At 32.5% G+C, this 27,307-nt stretch overlaps 1 protein-coding gene across 1 annotated transcript in view; it reads left to right on the top strand.

Annotated features, from left to right (window-relative positions):
• LOC124536150 overlaps window positions 1-27,121 on the top strand; it is a 61,481-nt gene extending 34,360 nt beyond the window's left edge. The window contains exon 2 of the mRNA XM_047112615.1: window positions 25,240-27,121. Within this exon, the coding sequence (XP_046968571.1) occupies window positions 25,240-26,672 (1,433 nt within the window). The 3' untranslated portion in view covers window positions 26,673-27,121. The remainder of the gene's footprint in view (window positions 1-25,239) is intronic.
• The last annotated feature ends 186 nt before the right edge of the window (window positions 27,122-27,307 follow it).

Genomic DNA, 27,307 nt, shown 5'->3' with positions numbered 1-27,307 from the left:
CCAACGGTAATTAAAAAAGGAACGAAAGTAAATGCTTATTGTCCATTGTGAAGTCGTTTAAAAAGGTAAATTTTTGAACGTATGCAAATTTTTCGCGGTGAAGTTAATATTTGAACAAATGTACATATTAAGAAAACAAGATTCTGATATCAACACACGCGTTTCACTTGTAGTCATTTAATATCTGTAATAATTCAAGCGTGAAGCTCATTTTGTAAGAGGATGTGGGCACTTAGTTAGTAAATAGTTTGATATATATTTCTGAGGTATACAACCTACGTATAATTAAAACAAAAAGTCCTGGCTTTTAATACATAAAGTTGTACGTTCTATGAAAGATTGAATTTGGATTTTTAATGAAGTAAGTATTTGCTTTGGATTTAGAATTCACGAGAATTTGCGTTCGCTCACTCACTGGGCTAATAAACATGTCAAATGCAAAGTTCCAACTGTTCAAGTAGATTCAATATGTAGAGATACTCGTGTTATATACGTTGTTTATACGTGTCACCATTCGCTGATGAATATCATACATTTATTTTTATTAGTCATTAAGCGGTTAAGAAAATACAGACTATAACTATAATATGTTTAAAAATTATACAATATGATACCTGAATAATTTTTATATTTCGAACATTTAGACACAGTAGATGTTACAGAATTAAGACATTAGAAAAAAAATAAATATGTATGATATTCAACATTAAATACGTCATAATAATATATTAATAGCTTTAATAAGTATTCAAGTAAACACAGAATTTGAAGTCTCATAACAATATCGTCGTATGTGTCACGTGCCGCGCTCAAAGCCTATTGAAATTGCTCCTATCTACATTGTACTTGTAACGTATTAACAATTCTAACGATATGACTATAACGTGTTATTGTCCGTCATCGTCGCTAGTAAATCGTGGTTGACAATCACGCGCCGTTCCGGAAGCCAATGGCGCCTCACCTTCCGTGCCTTTTGTAAGTAAATAAAAGTCTAGTCGAGAATTTGTTTATGGGTTAACACTACGTCACAAAACGTGACGTTTTCAGCACATGAATTTAAAATAACGAGTTAGGCACACTCACGCACACCCGCATATGTGAAATAATGACAGCAAGTATCTCCTAGATTATTCTTATTAGCTCTGAGATTAAAAACTTATTACCGGTTCCGGCCCTAAATGTTTCACCTTTTTACATAATTTGATCTCGTCAAAAATATTTAACGGTCATAACATTCAATAGACTTATATAACTTTACCATTATCAGCAGAGTTATTCTGTAAGTAAAAAACCCGAAATTCACCGCGCAAAAACGTGAAATGTCAAGAAGTGATATACGACTTTTGGCTATAATTATTGAAGCATTTACAAATTACACGCATCAAAAATCTAAATACCGTGTCATCGTAAGTAAATATAACATTTCAAGTATGACATAACATGATAAGACCACTTCCAATAATATTTTAAAGTTTGCCCTTATGAATTTGATTTTATCATTATTATCCTCTACTAAAAGTGAGCTCCAGGCTTATGGTAGGATTTGTATTTTAAGTAATCACTGGTAAAGAGTTCCGCCTCACATTTCTCGTCGAAACTTTCGACCATAGCATTGTTATTTTCGTGCAGTTGGCGAGGAAAGTACAAATTTGGCTTGCAGATACGGAGATTCCGCGCTCGTGACTGGAATGCGAATGATCGCTACCGGAATTGAGATCCGAAGGTCGACTGTGAAACTAATCTTGTACATGAGAACCATACTAAAACATTTTATTGGACTGTGGCGAACTTTAGAAATTACTTACATATTTTGAATTCAGCAACGTTCTGCTAATATTACAAAAGCCAAAGTTTGTTTGGATGACTGCTTCTCAAAGATACAAAACTTCTGAACAGATTTGATTGAAATATAGAATAGAGATAGCGCTTACTTCATACACACCATTATCTCAAAATCACATGCCACGCTTTACAAATCTTGCGAAAACATTATTATCAGATACCTTTTGTACTGGACTTATTGTACGCACATTATACCCGAAATATTCACACAACTGTCAACGGCCACTATACAAAGTTTGAAATGAATCAGATGAATATAATGTATAGAAATACCTACGAGACGAACAAACATTTATTAAACACAAACAACGTGACAGAATTTGTTTATTTACGACATCACATTACAAACTTCTAAAATTATCAGTATTTCTTTACTATATCGTCCATGTATTATATACAGAAACCTTCCTCTCGAACCACTCTATCTATTAAAAAACCGCATCAAAATCCATTTAGTAAGTAGTTTTAAAGATTTAAGCATACATAGGGATATAGGGACAGATAAAGTGACTTTGTTTTATACTATGCAGTGATTAATAATACACTCGCCATTTCTTGTTTTTTTTTATCCTGATAAAGCTTTGTCGTCATCTTAATTCCCATTTAGCATAAATCTTCAGTAGTACCGAAGTAATCTAAAAATCTTTTGCAATGTTAATTCTCATTGACCCCTTGAACTCAACCTTGGTTGGACAATTTAGTGTAATTAACGCAAGTGCATAAATGATTATGATTCATGCCATCCGAGACGCGAAGGATACATTGTATGATGAGGTCCAATTGATGCATCCGTAGGTTATCTCGATCGGACCTTTGGACGGGGGGTTGTCTTGTTCTTTTTATAATCTTTATTGAAGTAAAATACTTTGATATATAAGTAGCAACTTTAATACTGCTGGCTGGAAATTATTGCAATTGATAGCTGTTATATCTTGCATGAAAAAGATAGATATTTTATAAATTAAATTAAATTCTAGTCAGATATCATATGCTATGTGCCAAATCTAAATTAGTATTTAAAACTGTCAAATAAACCAAAGACATTCATTATCTGTGCTCAAAGATCTAACTTTCATAAATATTTTTGCGCCTTGAAAAGATGACAGATTCGTATTTCAAAATAAATGAAAAATTGCGTTTAATCCTAAAATATTTCCTAAGGATTGCAATATAGTTAGATGGATGTTCTAACGCGTAAATAAAAAATCTCGTAAGTCATTTTATAAAACACGTTTTGTTTTTACATTCGTCTATAAATCGTTATTCAATCCGACTTACATAACTATTAGGCAATGAGCAAAACGCCCAATAAGGCAGCGTCGCCACTGACCCGGTTCACTTTCTCAATAAGTCAAACTGGCCGTTACGGAGATGTTAAGTTTAAGTTACTCGATACATCTTCAATCTTCCAAGCGATGTTTTGAAAAAACAAATTGTGTAAATGGGTTCTAATTACTATAGAGTAGCACGTTTGAGATTTCATTTGTATTATTAGTAATATAATAGAAGTACGCAACAGCTACTTATCAACAGCATTCATCGATTTGTGCAACAGTTACAGTAAGATCGACAATGTTTAATTTAAAGTCTATGTTGACAGTTGAAACGGCCTTCTGATACTACCCGCAGAATTTATGGACTCGATTATTGAATTTTTCGATGTTATTATAATTTATCACGGTTTCACACGCAGGTTAATCCCCTGGCTTAAAGTTTGAAGTTAAATAGAACACGATTTTAATTAGAGTATTCCATGTACCCTGTCCAATGACTGTAACTGTGAGTAATTGGAATTCGGGTAAATGTTTGTTCTCTATACGAGCGTCTATTATATTCTTTGTTGTTACATGTGGAAATGAAACTGTAACGGGGCCGCGTACAACCGCGACGTATGTTTTGCAAATGACTAATGAAAAGTGACATTATTACTGATATGACCAATAAACTTTTCGGAAATCGGAGTATTTGACTGTCGCACAGGACTCATGATTGGTTGAAATTTGGAATTTTATATATCGAAACTTTTTTTTTTTAATTTTTTGATATTATAAAAGTCAAAATGACGTGAATTTTAAACTGAGGTTTCGGATTGCAAGGCTCTGGTTTTTCTTCTACTTCTTTTTATTAAAATAAACCTATCAGAAAGTAACATATATCAGTTAAATTGTCTTATACGTGCAACCAGCCAAATATGTTTAGTTTGGTCGATTTTTTCCTTAAGTATTTCGCAATAAAAGATCTGGCGTAAGTAATTCGCGAACCTCAGCAGGAAATGATACCAGATCGCTCAAAATCAAGTCTCTCATTCAACTCGATTATTTTACGAACTTAATGGTATCATTACGACTAATCGCTTTTTTTTTATTTATTACTACAATATATTTTGGCATAATTGCTATTTATTGAATAAACGAGTTTAACTGGATAAAAAATTATAATTACGATTGTCGACAAGGAACTATTTTTGTTTTGGATTCAATTAAATAAATCTCAATTTTGCGAAAAGATTGGATAGGGAAGTCGGTAGGATGTGCTTTTTCCGGGATTATATTTTGTTTTAGAAAACAAAAAAGATTTTGAACCAATATGATAATTAAGTTGTGCTACTTTAAAAACTGTTATCCTTTTCTAACACAACAATGCGCCGCCAATCATTGAGTATGAGTTAATGTCCCTTGTGCCTGTAATTGCGCTGGCTCGCTCCTCTTTTAAACCGGAACACAACAATAAAACGTACTGCTGTTAGGCTCTAGAATAATAGGGCCGTTCCACACCTGGCGGACACATAGACCTACTACTGGTAAAAGTACAAACTGCCACTTTTCTCTCTGAATAATTGATATGTATATCGAAACTAAGAAACAAGTACACTTTTGCTTTTTTTAAGAGAGTATTTTTAAGTAATTGAAGGATAACGAGTAATGTTTTGTAACTAATACAAAATCATGAGTGTTTATTATTATCTAATTGAGTTTTGAGCTAGCCAGCTTATAGCGTACCACCTACTCGTCACATATTCTACCACAAACAGCAATACTTAATATTGTTGTGTTTTGCTTTAAAACATGAGTAAACCAGTGTAACTATAAACAATGAAAATAACCCCTTAGTTTCCAAGGTTGGTGGTGCTTTTATGACTTAACCAATGATCGCTATTTATTTTAGTGGTAATTTATGTGGGTCATGGTCGTACTTACCATTACATGACCTATTTACCCACCTAATCTTGACATATAAAAATCTTCTCTTTTTCTATATAAATGAACTCCATAGCTCGAATCGTATTGAGTCGCAAATAATGAGATTTTAGTATTCTATGAAGTGTATGACTTTTAATTTATATAAGTCTCGGCTTACTATCGATCGACTTTGCATCGAATTGCCAAATATGAGATATCACGAAGATTTTGAAAGGCACGGTGTCGGGTTAATGACCTGGTAGTTCGGCAAAAGTGTGCTAAGAATCAGTTTAGTTTTGTGTGTGTTTTATTTTATATTTGAATATTTTGTATTTAAATTCGATTCGATATTTTTATATACATTCATAAAATGTAAATTTAAATATTCAACAAAAACATATACAGTATAATTAAAATATATTTGTGATCGCAGATAATATGTGGAATGAAGACTTGATCGACGATTAAATTTTGATTTATATAATTTGATGAATAACAGAATTAAAGTCGAAACCAATAATCATCGCGTTACAAAATAACTTATATAGATATGTAAATATCTATTGGATATCTTAATAAATAAATGCAATATTTCATATATCCAATGTCAGTTGACTTCTCAACATTGAAATGAATATATGACATCTGTCTGTCTGATTCACGCGTCATTCTACTGTATATAGGCTGCCTATATCGATCCTAGCCCTTTGACTGTATTAGTCCTTACCTCTTACACTTAAATTTCTAAAACTTGTTAGCAGCCGCGACTTTGTCAGACATAAAAGAGTCGATGTCGTTTCGTACGGCTCAAGTTTGCGTCATAACAAATTTCATCAAAATCGGTTCAGTGGATAGACCATGAACGAGTGACAGAGAGAAAGACACTCTGAGCTACTTTCGTATTTATTATTTAGACTATTAGAATAGATAAAGCGAGAACAAGCAACATAAATAAACCTTATAAATAACATCCCGTTTTATCTATTTTTGTTTATGACAATTACATTCTGTACTCGAGCGGGCTCGTATAAGTCTACTAACGAGAGCATTGCCAATAAAATCCCTAACTTAAATATGTTTACTTAGTCGCGACGTTTATAACTCGTTAAGAGAATCTTCATAAAACCAATCCAGGCGTTGGAACTGTTATTGGGTTGTAAAAGTTTTAGTGTCACGTTAAAACATACGCCACACGCTAGTTCTACTCATACGGTTAATACACGAACAACAAATTAAATGGTTTTATCGATCACGAACATTTGATCAAACAAAAGCCAATTATTGGCCAAAATTATTCCGCCCAATATGGAAGACGAATCGAGTTCTTACGTTATGTCAAAATAAAACAACTAATGATTAGTACGCGGTTTTATTTGCGAAAAACCAGTTTACAAGTTCCTTGATCTGTTCAAACACCTTTGATTCGGTCGATTACCCGCCACGGGTTCGATGTCAACCCAAATTACGCCCAAAGCCAACGCACCCAAATCACCCCCAACGGACTTGATTGGTATGGAGTTTGAACGTTCGTGGGAAGGGAGCTTATATGTGCATAAAATACACAGTTAATTTATGAATGTAGGCAGTATTCTGGTGTTCGAATGTTAAGAGCAATCGTATCTTTCAAGATAGAGGATGGTAATATCTCCCATAAAAACATAAACAGTATGTTTATTTGCTTACAGTATACGGTATTTTTAGATTTTATTACAATGCCTTTATCGTAAAACAATTCTCAAAGTTAACTTAAAAATATACCTATCTGCTACGCTAAAACCTGTCTTAGAAGGTTTGGAGTTACTAAGATTTGGTCTAACTGTATTCTGTTTTCATCCAAAACATGAAGGTTTTTTCAAGAATTTCCGTAGATTACAAAGAATCAATGTTGCTTACCCGGATTTGAACTTGTGACCTTTGTTTACGTTTATCTTCCGACTTATTTTAATTTTCAAACAACTTATGTAAAAATTTTATGAAACATTGTACAGTATCTTTTCTTCATAAAAACCCATTAAGTTTAAAAGAAGCGAACTAATTTCGCGATACAATGGTGTGTATTACATTTCCTCTCATTTTAAAATTCAAAAAGAACACAGTTTCAATATATTGCTTAATAGGATTAAATAACATTTATAATTCACCCGTCTGCCCTTCTCTGCGCTGGTACTGCCCATGCATAATTCGACATATTTCTCATGATCATTAAATATTATAGAATTCAAAGAAGTGTTGGTATTTTTGTAATAAATTAATTACTATTTATGTACATTAATATAACGAAACGAGCGCTTATCTAAATAATTCCAGAAAAAAACTCGTAATGATATTAGCCACTATGTCCCAAAATGTAATATTTGTCTCCAGAGTGCTACGAACCAATATATTGAAATAAATTATTCTTTGATCATCGAACTTTCCTGAACACACGCTTCAAATGAAAACTTAACAATGAGCAATACCAATGATTCCGAGACGTGTCTCGATTCCTAAACAACAAAGTAACGCCCGAACACACGTAAAATAAACATAAACGTATAGTACGACACAACTTTGATGTAGCTTCGGCAAAATTAGCAAAACGAATGACATCCGAATTAAGTCCGCTATCACATTATAAATATTTATTTCTTATTTGAATATGATCTTTACACAAACGTAATAACTTGTAATATCATATGACCCAATATTCTTGCTTCCTCGGGTTGAACTGACGCGAGAATCTATAGCGACGAATAGCGTCAAATGGAGCGATTTCTATGTGTTGTATGAATTGGCAGTAATCGGTTTTATTGAATTTGCCGATGCTACATCTAAGTTATTTCGTACTATACAATAAATCACAATAGTAATTCAAGTTCAAGCCAATTTACATTGTTTGATTATCGTAGAATTGTTTCGCAACTTCATAATTTAATTACACCGTACGTCGTTGCATAATTCGCTCGTCCGCTTCATACGTTCATGTTCGTAATACCTTGATGCAATTTCTAATTTATGACTATTTTGTTTTCAGGTAAATATCGTTGTCCTTGGGTTACTTGAGCAACTGCTTTGTAAGTATTCGTTAGCTGTCGTCTCGTCCTGTTCATTTATATATAAAAAGCACATCAATATCATTATTATAACATCGTATAAAACAAAGTCGCTTACCGCTGTCTGTCCCTATGTATGTTTACATCTTTAAAACTACACAACGAATTTGGATGCGATTTTTTTTAATAGAAAGAGTAATTCGAGAAGAAGGTTTTTGTATATAATACATGGACAGTATAATAAAGAAGCACTGATTGACGACCTCCGTGGTCGAGTAGTGTGTACACCGGTTTCCATGGGTACGCCACTCCAAGGTCCCGTGTTCGATTCCCGGCCGAGTCGATGTAGAAAATTCATTAGTTTTCTATGTTATCTTGGATCTGGGTCTTTGTGGTACCGTCGTTACTTCTGACTTTCCATAACATAAGTGCTTTAGCTACTTACATAGGGATCAGAGTAATGTATGTGATGTTGTCCAATATTTATTTATTCACTAATAATTTTAGAAGTTTTTAATTTGATGTCGGAACAAATTCTGTCGTATATTTTGTATCAGTATTGCAACCGCTAGTGTTATGCTAAAATGCGAAAATAACGTACAACGTAATATAATTTAATTGACATATATACATATACATACATAATATGCTTATGATACTTGCATTCATGTAGTATGATTTTAGAAGATACATAAATATTAAACGGGAATTTTACGAAAATAAAATAAAAAATACAATCATACTTCCACGTATAACACACAAACATATATTCATACATGACACTTCCAGTTTTAAATGTGTTATAAAATCATTCCATAAGTATATGTGTGCGTGTAAGAGATAAATATATCTTATTTTACGTCCTAATTGACACCTACCTATACCGAATTTAATTTAAATCCTTCGAATCGTTTAAACGTTATTAAGTTAAATACACAAACTTGCGTACATAAAATGTATTTTAACAAAAAATAATTTTGCTCATACTTTAAATTAAAATATGTGTTAGGAATGATAGAGATAATTGTATATTTGAGTGTTTTGTGTTTAAAAAAATTCTAATATTGGTATATTTTTTGTAGTAAAGTAAAACTGCGTAAAAGAAAATTGGTTTACAAAATAACAAGAAATTATAAATCTATCTTATTATGACAATTCACGACACTGAAATAAATTGTCGGTCACATTGTTATTATAAAGCGTGTCAACTGATAGCGCAGGTGTGACCATAGCATTACAAAAATTATTAGCGAAGTAAATCAAATAAAATTAAACTCAATTGTTATTCATATAAAATTTATAATTGAATCTTAAAACTAAGGATCTGCAAGCTTGTATGCCATATTAGGAGCACCTGTCGAGTCGGTATGCGTCGTTTGGTATGGACCAGTGCCTATTGTCCATAAGCACCATTGTCCATTCACGTGTATAAATTCCAACTGCGGTATTCTAGTTTAAATGCCTTTCCAATGTATCGGTATTTGGTGATTGTTATTGGAAGTTTATTTATTTAATTATAATTACCTTTATATCAAATGGCTATGTTTTAAGGACAACTTAGTTTTATTATGTCCTTACTATAATGTAATATCTCAATACAGCTTGTATTGATATATTACATTATAGTATTGTATAGAGTATTGTATTTTTAATTTCTTTACTGCTATTGAGAATCATAGAGTTGGGTACACATAGCGTGATATGATTTTATTCGATACATGCAGGTTTAATCAGAATTTTTTTCGACGCTAAACACGCGATCAATTAATTATAAACCTTGGTTGTAGTAGAGAATTGAGTAAGTTCGTCTAACTAGGTAGGTTCAAATATCAAAACAGTACTTAGAATTGTTGTGTTCCGGCTTAAATGTTGAAAAAAGCCAGTATAACGAGAGCCATGTCATCTTAGTTCGTAAGGTTGGTTGCATTGACGATGTAAGGGATGGTTAATGTTTCTCACAGTGATAATGACAATGACTGTTGACGGTGGTGACCACTAACAATCAATTACCTCTCTTTCCTCAGTCACAGTCAGTCTACTTATTCTCAAAACAACCTACAAAAATAACATGAAATCTCAATTTAACTAGCCTGTATATTAATCTGCAATCTACATTTGAACGATGCATATAAAATAATACTTTCTTGCTGAGTTTCATTTAATCAAATAAAGAATCGTTGCGGGAACAAAGGGCAGTAATAAAGTTGTTAGACTCTGACGAGATCAATTCACAATGCGTGTCGTTGACATGAGACGCCCGCGCGAGATGTTCAATTACAGAGATTTTATAGCGACACTGATTGTCGTTAAATTAAACTTTGATTTTTATTGGAATGCTCTATTCAACAAGAGATGGCCCAGTGGTTAGAGTGCGTGCATCTTAATCGATGGTTACGGGTTCAAACCAAGCATCACTGAATATTCACGTGCTTAATTTGTGTTTATAATTCATCTCGTGCTCGGCGGTGAAGAAAAACATCGTGAGGAAACACGCATTGGAACAGCGTGATGGAATATGTTCCGTACCTTCTCCTCAAAGGAAGAGGAGGTAAGAAATAGGATATTTGCAGGCTGTTGTTGTTATTGCTCTATAAAAGAGTTACGTGTGAGGATACTACGATAACCCTATAATTATAACAATACAAAAGAGGATAAATGAATTTATCTTTTCATTACATTGGCAATGCGTTGTTTATGTTATACGTAGGCGGACGGACAAACGAGCCACCTGGTGGTAAGTGATCACCAACGCCCATACACATTAGCACTGTAAGGAATGTTAACTATTCCTTGCATCACCAATGCGCCACCAACATCGGGAACTCAGATGTTAATTCACAGTTTTGAATTATATTACGGACAAGTCCCTGTATTTACACTGGCTCACTCACCCTTTAAACTGTAACACAGCAATAGTGTTGGTGTTTAGCAGTAGAATATGAGTGGTTTGTACTATGATAAGCATATATAGAGTCTTACCAAGAATTACAATTAGTTAAATCCTTTATAACTGCAAACTGAAGCATTACAGTTTCTCTATAGAATAAAACGACTTGTACTCATGCAAATGGGGACTATGTATCCATCAGGAAAATTAGATTTTATATACCTAAATTAAGTGAATCACTGTCGTGATTTTGCGGCGTTAGTGTTATTTCAATATCAGTACCCGGTTGTAAACTAAAAATGAAATTATCCCTATTAAGATATTTGTCATTATTTATTAGATTAGCGATTCGTTATCCCTTTTTGCATTTGGCAGTCCGTATATATGCTAAGGATTTAGACTTGTGTAATTATGTAAAACTTAATTACCTTAACTACCTTAACTACCTAGACATCAGTTGGCAGTTCCGAGATCACAGGTTCAAATCTCGTGTTGGATAATTCATATTTATTTACGTTAAGAATTGCTTATAGCCAGTCGAAGTTGGCAAGCTGTTGGATTCTCCCTTTCACGGTGTTGGATAGCCAGCCAATAAGAAGATGGGATTTTTGGAATATAATCATAAATTATATTCGATATTTATGTAATAAGATTACTTGTTATTCATAATAGCTTATTTAAAGTCTCAATAATGTTCGGATTTCTTTTGAATTCGCAAGATTGTTATTATTATCCTTTAAATCTTAGAGCGATTACGTTTTTTTAACAAAATGACAGTGTTAAACCTTTTACGAAATAAAATTGTTTGCATAATTTTGTTTTATATCGAAGTCGAGTCACGGCTAACACTTGAATGCGACCTATACTTTAAAAACGTACACATATGAATTAAAATGACATTTAATTGTATTGATACAGGGTTGAAAACGCTTTAAATGCGACTCGTATCAATTTTAGAACACAAATTTGTTCTAACGCGACATATAGATGACATAAAGGTCGTCGAACCCATTACCATATGGCATTCCTGAGTGCTTTAATGTTTTTGTGAATTAGGTGATGGTTTTGTTCACAAACAGATTATAAGCTTAAAAAATGTTTGGATATAAAAGTAATATCTGCTTTTAGCTAGCGACTCTCATCTTGAATCAAATCTAGTTAGTTTTGATATGTATACTAATTATAATTTTGTTGTTCTGCAGTAAACTTTACTCTCTTTTCGGCGGGGTTTGTTTAAGTATCAAATATTGATATATATATAAGTCTACAAAATGCCTTGGCTAAGATCTCCTCCAGGTTTTGTACATGTACGTATAATTTAGTCAATCATTATTATTAATAAATAAAGATCAAAATAGAAGAAATATTCCGTACACCCATTAGGCCTGAAAAAGTTTTCTGTAACTGTTTTGTTTTTATATCGTCAACAAATCTACACAGCCTCGCCTTCTGCCTGGCTGTAATGGATATTGTGTAAACGGATTTAACTCTATATACAAAAATCCATCATCATTCATCCCTTTAATGTATTGATGCGTGTGGACACTGTCGCTACATTTACCCTGAGAGCAACTCTAAGGGTAAATATTTATATTTGTAAGCTATAATGCCGTGTATAATGAAATTATATTTTATGTTAATTACTTAACTTAATAAGGTACGGATACATATTAATAACGTACGTATTAAACATCAGTATCAATTACAAATAAATTTTCAAATTAAAACTTTACAGAACTTACAAAGAAAAGGAGCACAGTACTATGTTAAAATAAAATTAGAACTGTTAGATTTTGATGATGATAGAAAATTATTATGTTTGTCTCATATTGTTATGAGAATTCTGGGCAACTATTTTACATTTGTGCCTCGATGTAAAAATATTTATAAAACTAAAGATCAGAGGGACGTCTGTTGGAATTGTAAACTTCCCCACGTGTTATGTTTTGATGAGAATTTAAATACGGATAAATGATATATTTCGTTTCAGCTCTGTATTCCTTTACATTAAAAGCCGTGGGTTGTTTTTAGTTTATAAACCACCTATAATGTAAATGTCAAGCAATAGGTGTTACGTTTTTGGTGTTGTATATATTTTGATTAATCGTAATTTAACATATATTTAAAAAAATACACATTAAACCTTTGGTTGATATACAACTATAGAGTTTATTTGTTATTGTACTCTTTTTTCTTTTTCCATTCTCGTCAAAATTGTCTTTATTATATGGAAAATGATGGATCTATATTTAATATAAAATATAATATCTACTGTTCTATTTGATTGATTCTCAAAAATCTGCAATATTTTGGAAATAAAAACCTCAGCTGAGAAGATTGGAAAAAAATAGATTCAGCAGAATTATATATTGTTATGATGATAAAAAGCTAAATCTGATTAATGAAACGCACTGGTGATCGTTGCATTCCAAATGCCTACTGTCATCTATAACTTATGGTTTTAAAGGAAATTAAACGCAACAAACACACTATCTTTAAGAGATTTCTAACGTGACTTTTTCGTGATGAATGATTTGACGTTCAGATTAATTTAAATTTTAGTATTAATTAAAGTAGGCCATGTTTGTGAAGACTTAAATACTCAAGCGTCGTTTCCTATCACTATTATCTGCAACTATAAAAAGAGCTGCTTTATTAGAACAATAGCTCTCCATCTGACCTAAAAAAATTATAAGCAGAGCGGACTGCTGATTTATTTTTAGACTTTAGAGAATGTATAATTAGTGATTCCGTATTGGATTAAAAATGATCATTATTCCCTTGTACTCCGACTACAATCTTATACGCGTTTTTTTAAGTAATTTGGTATAACCTTGCTACTGGAAAATCATCAAAAAATCTGAAAATGCTAATGATAAAGTAAACTTGGAAGTTAAGATGTTAAGTCCCTTTATTTACATTGCCTACTCAACTTTCAAATTCGAACACAGTTAAGTATTTTTGATTGGCGGTGGTGAGTAAGAAATAAGAGGATTATAATTTTAAGGGGTATAAAAACTTTGTCCTAGTATTTGATTTTTAATAGCTGTTTGTAATTGATATTTATGAAAATCATGTTGAAAATGAAAACAACGAAGAAATTCCGCAAATAAAAACAATGGACTCTACCAGAATAATATGCTTTACACGATTGTGTAAGACACGGTCACTTGCGTAAGCAAACAGTTGACGATAACAAACTTTTACCTGATTTTTTTTTAATAATTTATCAACCGAGGGAGAGAGCGAGACGGAATAATATTTGTTTGGTTGTTTTGTCGCATAAGAGTCGTCGACCGCTCTCGAATAAGTTCATATGAAACTGTGAAGTTAGCTACTAATTATACCGCCAAATAATATTGTATGCTTTATTTTCTTTATGCTTCCGCATAAAGTCCACTGTGAGTGATCTTTCTCTTAGCATTAATTACCGTATCTTTGAATAAAGAATTATCATTTGGTGCAAGAGCTATGTGCCATCCCGTATTCGTAGGTGCCATATGGGTAACCTGACCAACAATTAGAAACTAACCAATCCTGGGAATTGATTTGTTACTTCACTTGGTGGTAGGACATCGTGTAAGCTAAGTAGGTACCACCCACTCATCGTATATTCTACCGTAAAACAGCAATACTGGGTATTGCTTCCATATTTAAGTTTAACATAAGTACCTACATGCGTGGTTGGCGCATTGATGTTCTGAGATAGGATTAATTTTTCTTACACCACCCATATCTATGATCATTAGTGACCACTTAACATCAGGTGGCTAATATGTTATTTCGCCTAATAAATGACATAAAATCTTATACGATTACTATGTTTCCCTTAGAACGGTCAGTGATCCAGTTAACTTCATATTATAATACACATGATACGATATGCATTCGAATTCTTTACTACACGTACATAAAGGTGTTAATGTAAAATAAGTAGAATTATTCACACATCCATATATACACACACAACCATTCGTATTTGCACGTGCATATGTGTTATATATATTTATTATTTAACTGATTTATTTATGAAAAAATATTTGCACTTTTACCATTAAACTGTAAGTAATTGTATCCATAACTGTAGTAATTATTGGCATATTTATTGTACATAATCCTCAATTAATGGTCATAAGGATGTTTGTTATTAATAATGAAATAAATATACATATGTATATTTTTTTATTATAAAAGTGGACGTTCGGTGAGTCAACTGACAGGAAGTGATTATATCCATATACATCGGAATTTTAAGGAATATTAAGCATTCCTTACACCGCCAATGCTCTAAACTCCGAGATATAATGTCCCTTGAGACTATAGTACTGATTTCCTTCAAACTGAATCGAAACAATCTTAAGTATTACTGTTTGATAGTAGAATATATGGCGAGTAAATAAATACATATATACTTTTATAAATAAATATGTAGAAGTAGTCAGCTCAAGCTTTTTTAAAGAAAACAAAAACTGCATCCCCTCTATGTCTTTTTTATTTATCATTTGTTGACTTAAAAAATGTATAGAATCAAAAATATACTAAGAATTTAATTTTGAAGGTCTTTTATCAGGTAACGACAAGAAGGAAACAATTATAAATATTTGTTTAATTAGGTATTTTATTTTGAAAGTTCATAAGGAAGCGAATTCATCCAATCTATATTACGTATATTTGTGTAATGAAATACAAGGAAACACTAATTTTCCTTGTCATATGACGCGTATTTTAACACAAAGTGCACTTTAAATTCGAGTTTACTGTTTACGTAAACAAAAGAAATTAGCATCGCTTATTACCTTATAATAGGCAAGAACATACTTAAGTTAATTTGATACGTGACAAAGAACAGTCACTACCGCAAATATAGTGCGCCGTTAATCATTAGAATGAGGCTGTATCGTAAAGTAAAGTAAAAGCGTGTAAATTTCCCACTGCTGGGCTAAGGCCTCCTCTCCCATTGAGAGGGTTTGGAACATATTCCATCATGCGGTTGGTGGAATACACATGTTTTCCTTCACCGCTGAGTACGAGATGAATTATAAGCACAAATTAAGCACATATATAAGAGTGATGGATTTGAACTTGCAATCATCGGTTAAGATGTATTATATTTGTAATATTATACATTATACAGCTGTATTGTTATTTGTAATAAATTGTCTATTTTTAGTTAACATTCAATTAATAACTAACAACTTGATACAGCAATTATTATTGTAATAAAAGTAATTGTTCAATTACAATTCGTTTTCGAATTCGAGGCAACTGGGCTTAATTAGTCATTCAATTATCTAAATAAATATAATATATTCAATTGGTTTAGTGAACAGTGTCAAATTATAATATTAGCTCGAGTAACCGTGAACGCGTAATTGGGTACGTTTTGCATTAATATACGATCATGTTTTGCACACGAGAGACTTTAACAATGCCTAACGGAACACCCCAGGTCTATTGCTCGGTTTTAAAGACCTAAATGTTTTTAGGAATTTAGTGCATACATCATCGTAACAAACTGTTGTTTCTTTGATTTAATGGATAGTTTGTAACTGCTGGATTATGAGGCTATTTAAAAAGTAAACCAATTCACATACTACAATATGTATGAAAGTTTTAGCTCAATTGTTTGGATGATAAAGACTACATTCAGTTGCAAGAGTTAACCAGTTTTTACCTCTTTCACACATATTCATAATTCTGTTTATCCACCAATTCGTATTGGAACAGCGTATTGGAATAAGCTCCCAGTTTTTTCTTCAAGTGGAGGCGAGATGATGGCTCAGCAATAATATGTATGTCTGCATAAGTGTTACTGGTTAAATAAGATCGAGTTTTATCTAAATGTAACTTCTCTTCTGTTATTCTTCGGGACTCATTTAGTACCTCATTCGGGTACTTTTGAACAGGTTAAGCTGTTTTGGTGCGCATATCTAAAATTTTTTGTAATTATTATAATTAGTGTTGAAAAAAAGTAACTACAGAGTTTCTTGCCGATTCTTCTCGGTAGAATCTGCTTTCCGAACCAGTGGTAGCTTCACTTAATTGTAAAATGACGATTCAAAAGTGCTTAAATAAAATAAAAGCCTTCTTGAATAAACTTTATTTTTGATTTTTTAATTTTCATTGATTGAATGTCGCATATCACTTTATAACATTTTATAATAGTTTCCTACAGTATGACTACGAACATGTAAAAATAAAAATCATTTACCTCAGAGGTTGATAGAATTAGAAATTCTATCAACCTCAAAGTTGTCAAGATGTCTCAACTTTCAATCATTCAATGTATCTTCCTGCTAAAATCTGTCAGCCATCCAGCTATTGTACAAGACCAAAAGCTTACTGCACAAGAAGATACTGAAATGTCATGAACTTCTATAATACAATTTTAAGAAATCATACTAAATGATAAAATGTTGTGCAACTGCATTGGTCTAGATTTTATTTGAATTTTAATGGATATATTTTTATTGATATACATTAAAATAAATTAAATAATATATACGAGTTTATTGCTATAATATACAAACGTGGTAGTTGAAAAAAAAAGTCTGCATAATAGAACAAAACTCCGAAATAAAATATAATGTTGGAATTTGTAGGCGTTAAGATTTTAACGCGTAACCCACACTTTATTAAGAGAACGTTAACAATTTTAAATAAATAATTATTTTTTGATGTGTATTGTATTTATTCATAATCAAATTAAAAAAAGAAAATAGCATTTTTTTAACGTAAACATTAGTGTGAACTATCAAAATACTTTGTAAAAACGTTCATATGATACATTGTTTATTGATAATTAACTTGTAAGCTTTTACGTTGAAATATTTCGGCGTAATTCAGAATTAAAGTATGTATCACCATTTACATATTATATTTAATTTGTGTATTATATAGTTAGCACCATCTCTCTAATTTCTGTATATAAATTTAATATGACGCAGCGAAGCGTGCTATTTACTGTTTATATATCTGAATATGTAAATTTAAATAACATGTTATTATTAATAAATATCAATTATTATGCAAGTGTTAATTTCGCTTAATTTGTAAGAAATATGTAAATACATTTATATACATATTGTTACATAAGCTATTGACAAATATCTGCTATGTAATTATATATAATGATCGCTAACCACAGTGAAGTCATATCCTATTGAACATCTATGTATACTAATATTATAAAGAGGTCAAATTTGTTTGTTTGTATGTATGTAAGGGTTATTTCCGGAACTAATGATATAATTCTAATATTTTTTCACTATTAGAAGGCTACAGTATTCCATTGCATTTTTTCATTCTAAATTGAATTAAAAATACCACGAGTTAATTTACATAATACTTCTTATGTTAGGAAATATAAGGATTCCTACTTTGTAAGGATAATTAAATAAGGATACGTATACACGTCCACAGTTCACCAGGACGAAGAAATGAATACAACCGAGTATAAACAAATACAACGAAGTTGCTTATTTCCATATTACGTTTGCGTATTTTCTAATAACTGTTTATTTTTAAGAAAATTCAGTACGTTTTTAAGGAACAATGTACGCTGTGCACATTATCATTATTATTCTGTATCCATAGCGCGCGCCTCTTTTGTTGTAATAATTTTTCAATCAATACATACAATTGCCGATGTTCTTGACCCGATTAAATAACTTGTTATAATACTCCTCCTTTTAAGTAACGAGAATTCGAGTTGATTGCGAATGTCAAGTAATAAATTCATACATAACTTGCACAATTATAGGCTAATAGCGCTACTTGCAGTGGCTTTGATGATAGGAGAGAAAAAAAGGATAAATAAATATATACGAATAAAAATTAAAAAATATACATGACGACCTCCGTGGTCAAGTAAACCGATGTACACACACATCGGTTTTCATGGATATGTCACTCCGAGGTCCTGGATCGATTCCCGGCCGAGTCGATGTAGAAAAAGTTCATTAGTTTTCTATGTTGTTTTGAGTATGGGTGTTAGTAGTATCGTCGCTAACTCTGATTTTACATAACACAAGTGATTTAGCTAATTACAGTGAGATCAAAGTAATGTATGTGATGTTTTCCAATATTTATTATATATATGACGACTCAATGCTTAACTAAATCTTTTACACATTTATTAAATCTTGCTAAACAAAACGTACTAAGAAAATTATATATAAACTTTTTTTATTATATTTTTACTATAGTTGATTATGATTAATTTTTTGCGAGAATGTATCCATAGATCGTTGCGGTGAAAGCGCTTCACCCACTTAACTCATGCGTACGGGCCGGTCGAACAGCCCTTTACATTAAGCTGATCGCTCATACATATATCGCATCACATAGCATTACATGACTGACCAGTCATCGCTAAAATTTAAATCCATATTAATTATATACGAATATTAATTAATAGCAATAAAAAACCTGAATCTTAATATTTAATTCAAGTCTTATATTTGTTGTAAAACTCTCGCCCCTACAAGTTAAAATATAGAATTGCATATGTGTGCGTGAGACGTGTATTGACAGCAAAAAAATATCGTTAGTAAATATTTTTTAGTTTACCTTATTGAAAACAATAAAAAATGTACTATGTTACTTCTTACTAAGCCACATTATACATGTTAGTTATAAGCAAAGTGACAAAAATAAAACATTAGAAATGTATCATAATATATTTTAATCGTAGGAAAGATTTTATGTTTTTTGTATGATTTTGTTTGTTAATATTTATCTATTATTAACAAAAAAATCGTATCATCATCATCAATAATGTTGAGCGATGTTGTGCTATATTTTGCAAGGAATGTGAGCCCTAAGCCCGACCCAATTATCAACTTGTTGGACACTAGATATTACCATAAGCCTTAATGATATCAAAGTAGTTCAGCGAACTACTTCCTGGGTATTTTTTGTTATTAACTACCTACCTACCTATCTATCTACCAAGCTTATTCATACACTGGAATCAACCACTGGTACAGATAAGAATATTTGATTCAAGATAGTAGCTCGTATATTAGCTATCATTATATCAAATTACAATAAGTTTTTTATAATAGACGATTAAATGTTTAGGGCGCTATAAATATTGCTTATGATAACCATATATTTCCTTATAAATAGTTCATAAAACCTGTGTATTTTGATCTACACACAAAGTTTTTTTTTCTGGATTATAATACAAACCACATCAAAAGCATAATATACTTAATTCAAGTAGGCTTTTAGAAACCATTCAATAAATATCCAAATGAAAACGTCATGAAATGCGATCATGACCGCCCAGAGGCTTTATCGACGTAATAAAATATTAACCATTCCTTACTTTGAATCTAAGATTTAATGTCACTTGTGCTTGTAGTTACACTGGCTCACTCTATCTTCAAACCGGGATAACAATACTAAGTGCTTTTGTTTGGAGGTAGAATATCGGATCAATAGATCCCAGTCGAGCCTACACAACCCAAACAAGTGAAATAGAAAGATTGTAATCTCAAAATTATGTGAAGATTAGTTTTTACAAACATCGATATAATAAACTGAAAATCGAGACCAAGTTGTATTAGTAAACTTTGTAATCCGAGCGCCGTGGTCAAGAGGTCTTTGAACTGCGTCAAAATACACTTAGCAATGAAAGTGAAAGCGCAAACGTCTGACCATTGTTGTTCTCGTAATTACCTAATATATAGCCGACTCCTTCGTACCGCGTTCGTTACACTCGGAAAGAATCGAAACTTCGTAAGCGTGATTTAGAAATGTTGATTTAAGTTTTGCGAATAAGGGAACACTTTCTTCGTATCTGCTCCCAAAAACTGGAAAGGTAAGGTTAAACCAGTTTCGATTGTATTTGGAGAAGTTGCCACCTAAGTTAATACCTAAAATAAATACGGCTTGAACAACTGTTTTAAGATTTCAAAATGGAAATATATATTTGAAACTGGGCTAAAAAAATTTAGATAAATTCCTATTTATGGAAACATGCGTGATTTTAAAACACTGGATAGTATAAGTTTTAATAAAACGTGATGGAAGCCCTATGTACGTATATTTCATAATTTATTCTATTATGTGCCGTTTGAGGTATGAGTGAAGTCAAAAAAGCTATAACTAGCTGCACTAACTTCAAATTGAACATTTGTTTTTGACTAGTGGTTGTGTTTGTACACATAAATACCAAACAGTAGACCTTGTTAATGGTGTGTATTAGCAATATACTTGAAAGCCATATGCTCTATGGATGATGTGTATCCTATATCGGGTGCATACTGCACACCATTTCAAATATATGATAAATTTAGGGAACATAGTCTTAGCAATAACAGTTAAGTTTCAATTGACAGCTTAATTAACATGATGCAATGTTAATGAAATATGTCAGGGTGACCTTTGTCTTAGTTCCGTATAACAAACTTAATGTCTCATATTCTATGATGGTAATTACGTTTTTGCACAGATTTTCGTCAACTATAGGTAGAATATTATATAATTAATTAGTCACAAGTGTATTCGCAAAAAAATACAACTTATAATGTATACAACGACATAAGCCGTATAAAAATTAATTACTAGCTGAACCAACGGCTTTACCCGGGCACAATTTATGAGACCTTACCTTTCAAACACCCATTATACCCCATCGGGGAGTGAATTAATATACCTATACCTATACCTATACTATTCCCCGGGATTCAAACTATCTCCAAACCAAATTTCATCTCAATCGGTTTAAGCTTAAATTTCCATCACAGATAAAAAATATATTTCAGCGGACAAGCGTAAAATTTCAAGTATAGATCGTAGGTTTTCAAATTGATAGATTGACAGATTCTAACTTGACACTTTTAACAAATTTGACAAATGCCTCTTTAAGAGTTGCTTTTACTGTATCTGATTTATTAATGCACGGTTCCCAAAGATGGCATCAGGCAGGCCGCCTGGTGTATAAATCTGCTAAATCTTTCCAGCTAGTAAGTTCAACGCTCGATCCCAAATAAGGGTAAAAAATGACAGTGATAAACATAAATATTATACAAGTTCTTTTCAGGTATGTAAGATATAAATTGAGAGAAAACGATTACACAAGCGTCATCACATGATGTAACATGCTTCATAAACGTCAAAAGGGTGACCATACTTGCTTAGACTAAAATAGACCTAGTTAGTTAGAGATTAAGGTATACCAAAATAAATTTTATTGTACGTATGTATTACGTACGTAACGCAGACGTCACGGGTAAACAAAATAAGTTTTAAAGTGTAACCTCTGGTTGAGGTGAGAGGAAACTTCAAGGTTGCATTTGAGTGCAACGATCTATTTGTGACGTCTGAGTAAAATTACAAAAATGTTTCTTATTTGTCAACTATTTTAGTTGCAGGCCGTATTTAAGCATTTCATTGTACGTATGAAAAATAAATGAACGTGCCAGTTGAAAAAATAATTTCGAAATAAAAATTTATAACAAGGTGACTACCGCAAACTTCAGTCTCGTGAACAAGACATTCGTAGATAACGTCGAAATATCGAGTTCCACTGCATAAAAAAATAATTGCTATGCTATGGTCACCCTAGCATATATGTATACCCGTAATTTCTTTATGCAATACATAATAAGGCCATGTGTGTGACGGAAATGACTGTTTTTTTCCGTGTATCTATCGTGAACGAATTGATTAACCAAATCACTGGTATTCTGCAACTAATTATATTAGTATCACCAGACAACACTAACATACTATATAGCCTTTTTCCAATTTAAGTTGTATAAAAGATATAATATTTCATTTATCCGCTTTTTCACATTAACTCCTCCACGCTGGTTGTCTGGAAGAAATCGCTTTTAAGCGATAAGACCGCCAGTTGTACATTTCTTCTTTTTATATATTGTGTTATCGAATGTAAAATTTATTTTTTAGTGTGTGTGTACAATAAAGAATTATTATTATTATTAATATTCCATGTGAGATCCTAAAACTTTTAGAATTTTCTTTATAATACAATACTAATCCAAATAACGACTAACATCTCCTTTAATTTTCCATCTGAGTAGTGGTCGCCCGCGGTTTTGCTCGCTTTTTAAGGAGTATGTTGTCACGTGTTAGGCAAAAAAAGTAGCTTATGTCCTTCCTTGGAGCTAAAGTTTGCTTCACAGCAAATCTCCTCAAATTCGTTTCATTGGTTTGGCAGTTAAAAGCGACAAACAGATATACAGGCAGAACTACTTTCACATTTATAAATTTAGTATAGAAGTATAGATAACAACTTCGATCTAATTAAACGCCGTAATGGATATACAATAAAGGATCTCATCAATGATATAACGTCACTTGTTTATTACGTCACAAATGTTAAAGTTGTATATTTTTTTGCTCCTCTAATCGGAACAATCTATAAATATTCTACGACCAACGTAAGACAATGTAGGAGACATATACCCATATTTATCTCAAGTAGGATAAGCTCACTGTACGTATGATTCAGCAACGCCTCCCTTGTTGTAACACTAGCGACCCGCCAATGCAATGCTGATACTACAGATTTTTTTTGTTTCTTTACTATATTGTATGTATTATGTATATCCAAAAACCTTCCTCTCGAATCATTCTATCTTAAAAAAAACGCATCAAAATCTTTTTCGTAATTTTAAAGATCTAAGCACACATAGGGACAGACAGCTATAAGCGACTTTGTTTTATAGTATGTAATGATATACCAGGTAACTAGTGACCACATCTTTGGAGGGGCAATTTTTATGCTTCTTCTTGCTTATCGTTTTATATACATTTTTAAAGTAATAGATTTATTTTTCGTATAATATTTTATACATGAAAATAAATTTACATTTACTATTGAATTTAAAGCGTGTGAAACTGTGTGTGTTGTTATAGTGCAGTTACATATATAACAACATTGTATGATAAAATCTGCTCCAAAACAAACTGCATCTTCTGGTATGATATGTTGCATATTAACTTAGTAATGTCTCCAAAATTTATTAGCATACATTAAAAATCCTAAATCTTATATTAAAAAAAAATATATGTTTATCGTGAGATGAGGTACTTAATGATTTATTATACGGATTAAAATCTCACCCTCTGACACGCTACGTTAGTCAAGAATGAGTTTCGTAGCAACGACCTCAAAACGACAGCTTGATTTAGGGTCATTACACGAAAATATATTAGTTCCATAATCAAAGGCATTTAAATAAACGATTTGCTTGTACAAAAAAAGAACGAGATTCAAAAAATAACTCTGTTTTTGTTTTGTTTTTATAAAGCTTTTAAATAAACAGAGGTTGTTTACTGAAGTAATAATAGATGGTTAATGAACATTTAACAAAATGGAAGACTATATAAATTAATGCGTAGCACGTCACGTGTTTTGTTTGTTAGACGTGTTGTTTTTAGGTTCCCTTTGTTATCTTAATCATAGTAAGTACGCCAGCTCGTTAATGATCGATATATGCGCAAGGTCTACTCATGTCAGAAAAAATATACAAAGTTAATTTATTTATTGTTAGTAAACATTTTGTTACTAATACTGAAGTACATTATAAGTTTAAAATAATAAATCGTACTTATAAATGTAGGATTTTAATCTGTCACATGCGTATGAAACATGTAGCGCCCGCATTGTAGCTGTGTGGTTGAATAAAATCCAAACGTTCTCCTCAAATTGAGTGGCGGCCTTACTGCTTCGGTGTGACATTTAAATACTTTTCATATTTATAGGCTAACTCATGCACAAAAAAAACATTTCCTGTTGCACTTATATAGCAGTTGACGTCATAAAACAAAAGATAAAATAATTATGTAGAGGTTTCTAGGACTTTATTGCGACCAGATTTTTCTGACAATATTTACAAAAATATTAGATAATGAAAAAACAAGCTTAGGTTTCGTTCACTGATCCCACATAGCTAAACACTTACACGTAGATAGTTGAAAAAATAGACATACTCTAATGTATGATAATATAGTCAAATATTTGTGCGCGTTTTGAAATCAAAGGGAGTCGACCAACATGATACCAATCGGTTAATGTCACGAGATGTTTGCCTCGAGCCTCGAACACAACACAAACACAATCGTGTAGATTGATTTAAGATCAGTTTGATAGTGACTGATGATATATATCATGTAGGCGTTGGCATCACCCACGCGGATACTTGGCCTAAATATTTCACAAACAAATTTAAACATTCATACTTAATTGCAACAATAATATTAGGACGAGTGACAAATGTAATATGCCTTGTACTCAAATATTTCCTTTCCTTACTTGCAGGTGAGAGTTGCATTGAGAAGCCACTTGCTACATTATGGCGAAATTACCAGCAGTCCACGAAGCCCGACGTCGTGATGAAACTATCCGTCACAAACTCCGGCCTCAAAGGTTTCACCAAAGAACACGGTCTCACCGAGTACTGGTCCCACCGTATCACATACTGCGCTAGTCCGCCTCACTACCCTAAATTATTCTGCTGGGTGTACCGCCACGAGGGGAAGAAACTCAAACATGAACTCCGTTGTCACGCTGTTCTTTGCACCAAAGAAACTGTATCAAAGAAAATAACCGAGGAACTTCAGATAAAACTCAAACAAGCCTTAGTCGAGTTTAAAAAAGATAGAATCTCAAAACAGAATGCAAGGCTGAGCCTCGCCAACAGTGTCTACGATAATCCCAGCATGCCGCGTAGGAAGATACTACTCAGCGTAGGCGCCATGAACTACAGACCACCTCTTGAAAGATCAAAGTCTGCTCCTAAGCTTGGTGCCATCGAAGAACTCTGTTCTGAAGAGGATGAAGAAGAAGCAGAAATGAATTCAAAGAAGGAATGTCAATTCACAATGGGTCTCACCACGTCACAATCTTTAGATAGACGACGACAAGAGATGAAATCCCCACGTAAGCTGTCATGCCCCGAAGGCGTAATGGACAGAACGCGATTAGACTCCGAAGAAAGCAAGGAAGAATCGACCGATAAATTAATTGGCTTACTTGTTGAAGAAAGTAAATTAAATAAGGAGTCGGAATCTCGTAGTGAAACTAGTCAAGATAACGAAAAAGAGGAATCGAGATTAATAACACTGGAGTCGATTGAAGAGACGATCGAATTAAACGATGCCGCTCTGTTTCAGGGGAGGAAGAATTTAATTGTAGCTCAAAGTAACTACCTCGTCACTGATAGCGACGATGGGTCGGTTTCTTCAGGTTGCGAGACGGCGAGCACGGTCACCTCATCTGACGCCGAGCCGTCATCGCTTCCTTCACATTTCTCACAGGAAGAGCACAAGGAAACTGATAGTGATGAAGAAAGAGTGCCCGTATTTGAGAGAATACGTAATTTCGAAAGTGCGTCGATGAGAAACCACAGGAGCTACACGAACTCCATTCACGCTATTAACGAGGGTAGTGATCCAACGAGCACGGTTACTTCAGATGAAGTAAGTCACGTGCCGATCGGTGAGAAGAACACTTTCCGTCGACGATCGACGTATCCGCCCCTGAGAGCTGACTCCGGTATACTAGACAGCTTCGAAGGCAAATTCGATGCTCTCATCGACAATTTGACTGATGTTGATAGTTTGAATTCGAGCACGGAAACGGAGGTTTTTAAAAACACCGGCGATAACGACAGCGCTTGCAGCGATGAATCTGGCTACTCTGAGCTCCTCGATGGCAAGGAGAGTATTATCGGTAACACGATCATGGTCTAAGCGTCGCGGATGTACACTTCATCACTTGTAGCAACATTAATGCACGGTTATACTAATTTTATACTAAGGTCTAGCATACACTACCTTATATTTGTAAATAACAGGGTACTGAATGTACTTTATCTAGTTGATATATTATTGATTTAGATATCTGTATATATTGTAATATAGAATATAAAACTGTATTTTAAGGATATTAAAATATCGGAGATTTATGTATTAATATTTCTTTATATTTATCTTGGATGACCATTATATATTTTTTCTTCGATTACGCATTTGTAGCATGTCGTTAAATTAAGATAAAATTTACAATGTATGTAGTTGTTTTGTATATTTAAAAGATCATTAGGTACTTACACATTCCATTGTTATACACTTCCCATTTATTGCTCGGGTCATTCATTTGTCTGTAGTGCAGAAAATATTAAAACATAATAAATATTAAAAAATAAATTTTGTTTAATTTTCCTTATCGGCATCAAGTAAGACATTTAAAGTCAGGTTTTTCCCTTCATGTTTAATAAATCGGTTCCTTAATATTTAATGTTTAGTTAAATCTGAATATTAGATCTAGTATTTAGCTTACAATTAATGTACAGATAAAAAAATCATTTGAACCGGTTGTAACAACT

Source organism: Vanessa cardui, chromosome 2 (assembly GCF_905220365.1).
Source record: "Vanessa cardui chromosome 2, ilVanCard2.1, whole genome shotgun sequence".
Lineage (NCBI taxonomy): Eukaryota > Metazoa > Arthropoda > Insecta > Lepidoptera > Nymphalidae > Vanessa > Vanessa cardui.
This window is presented reverse-complemented; position numbering and strand designations above follow the sequence as displayed.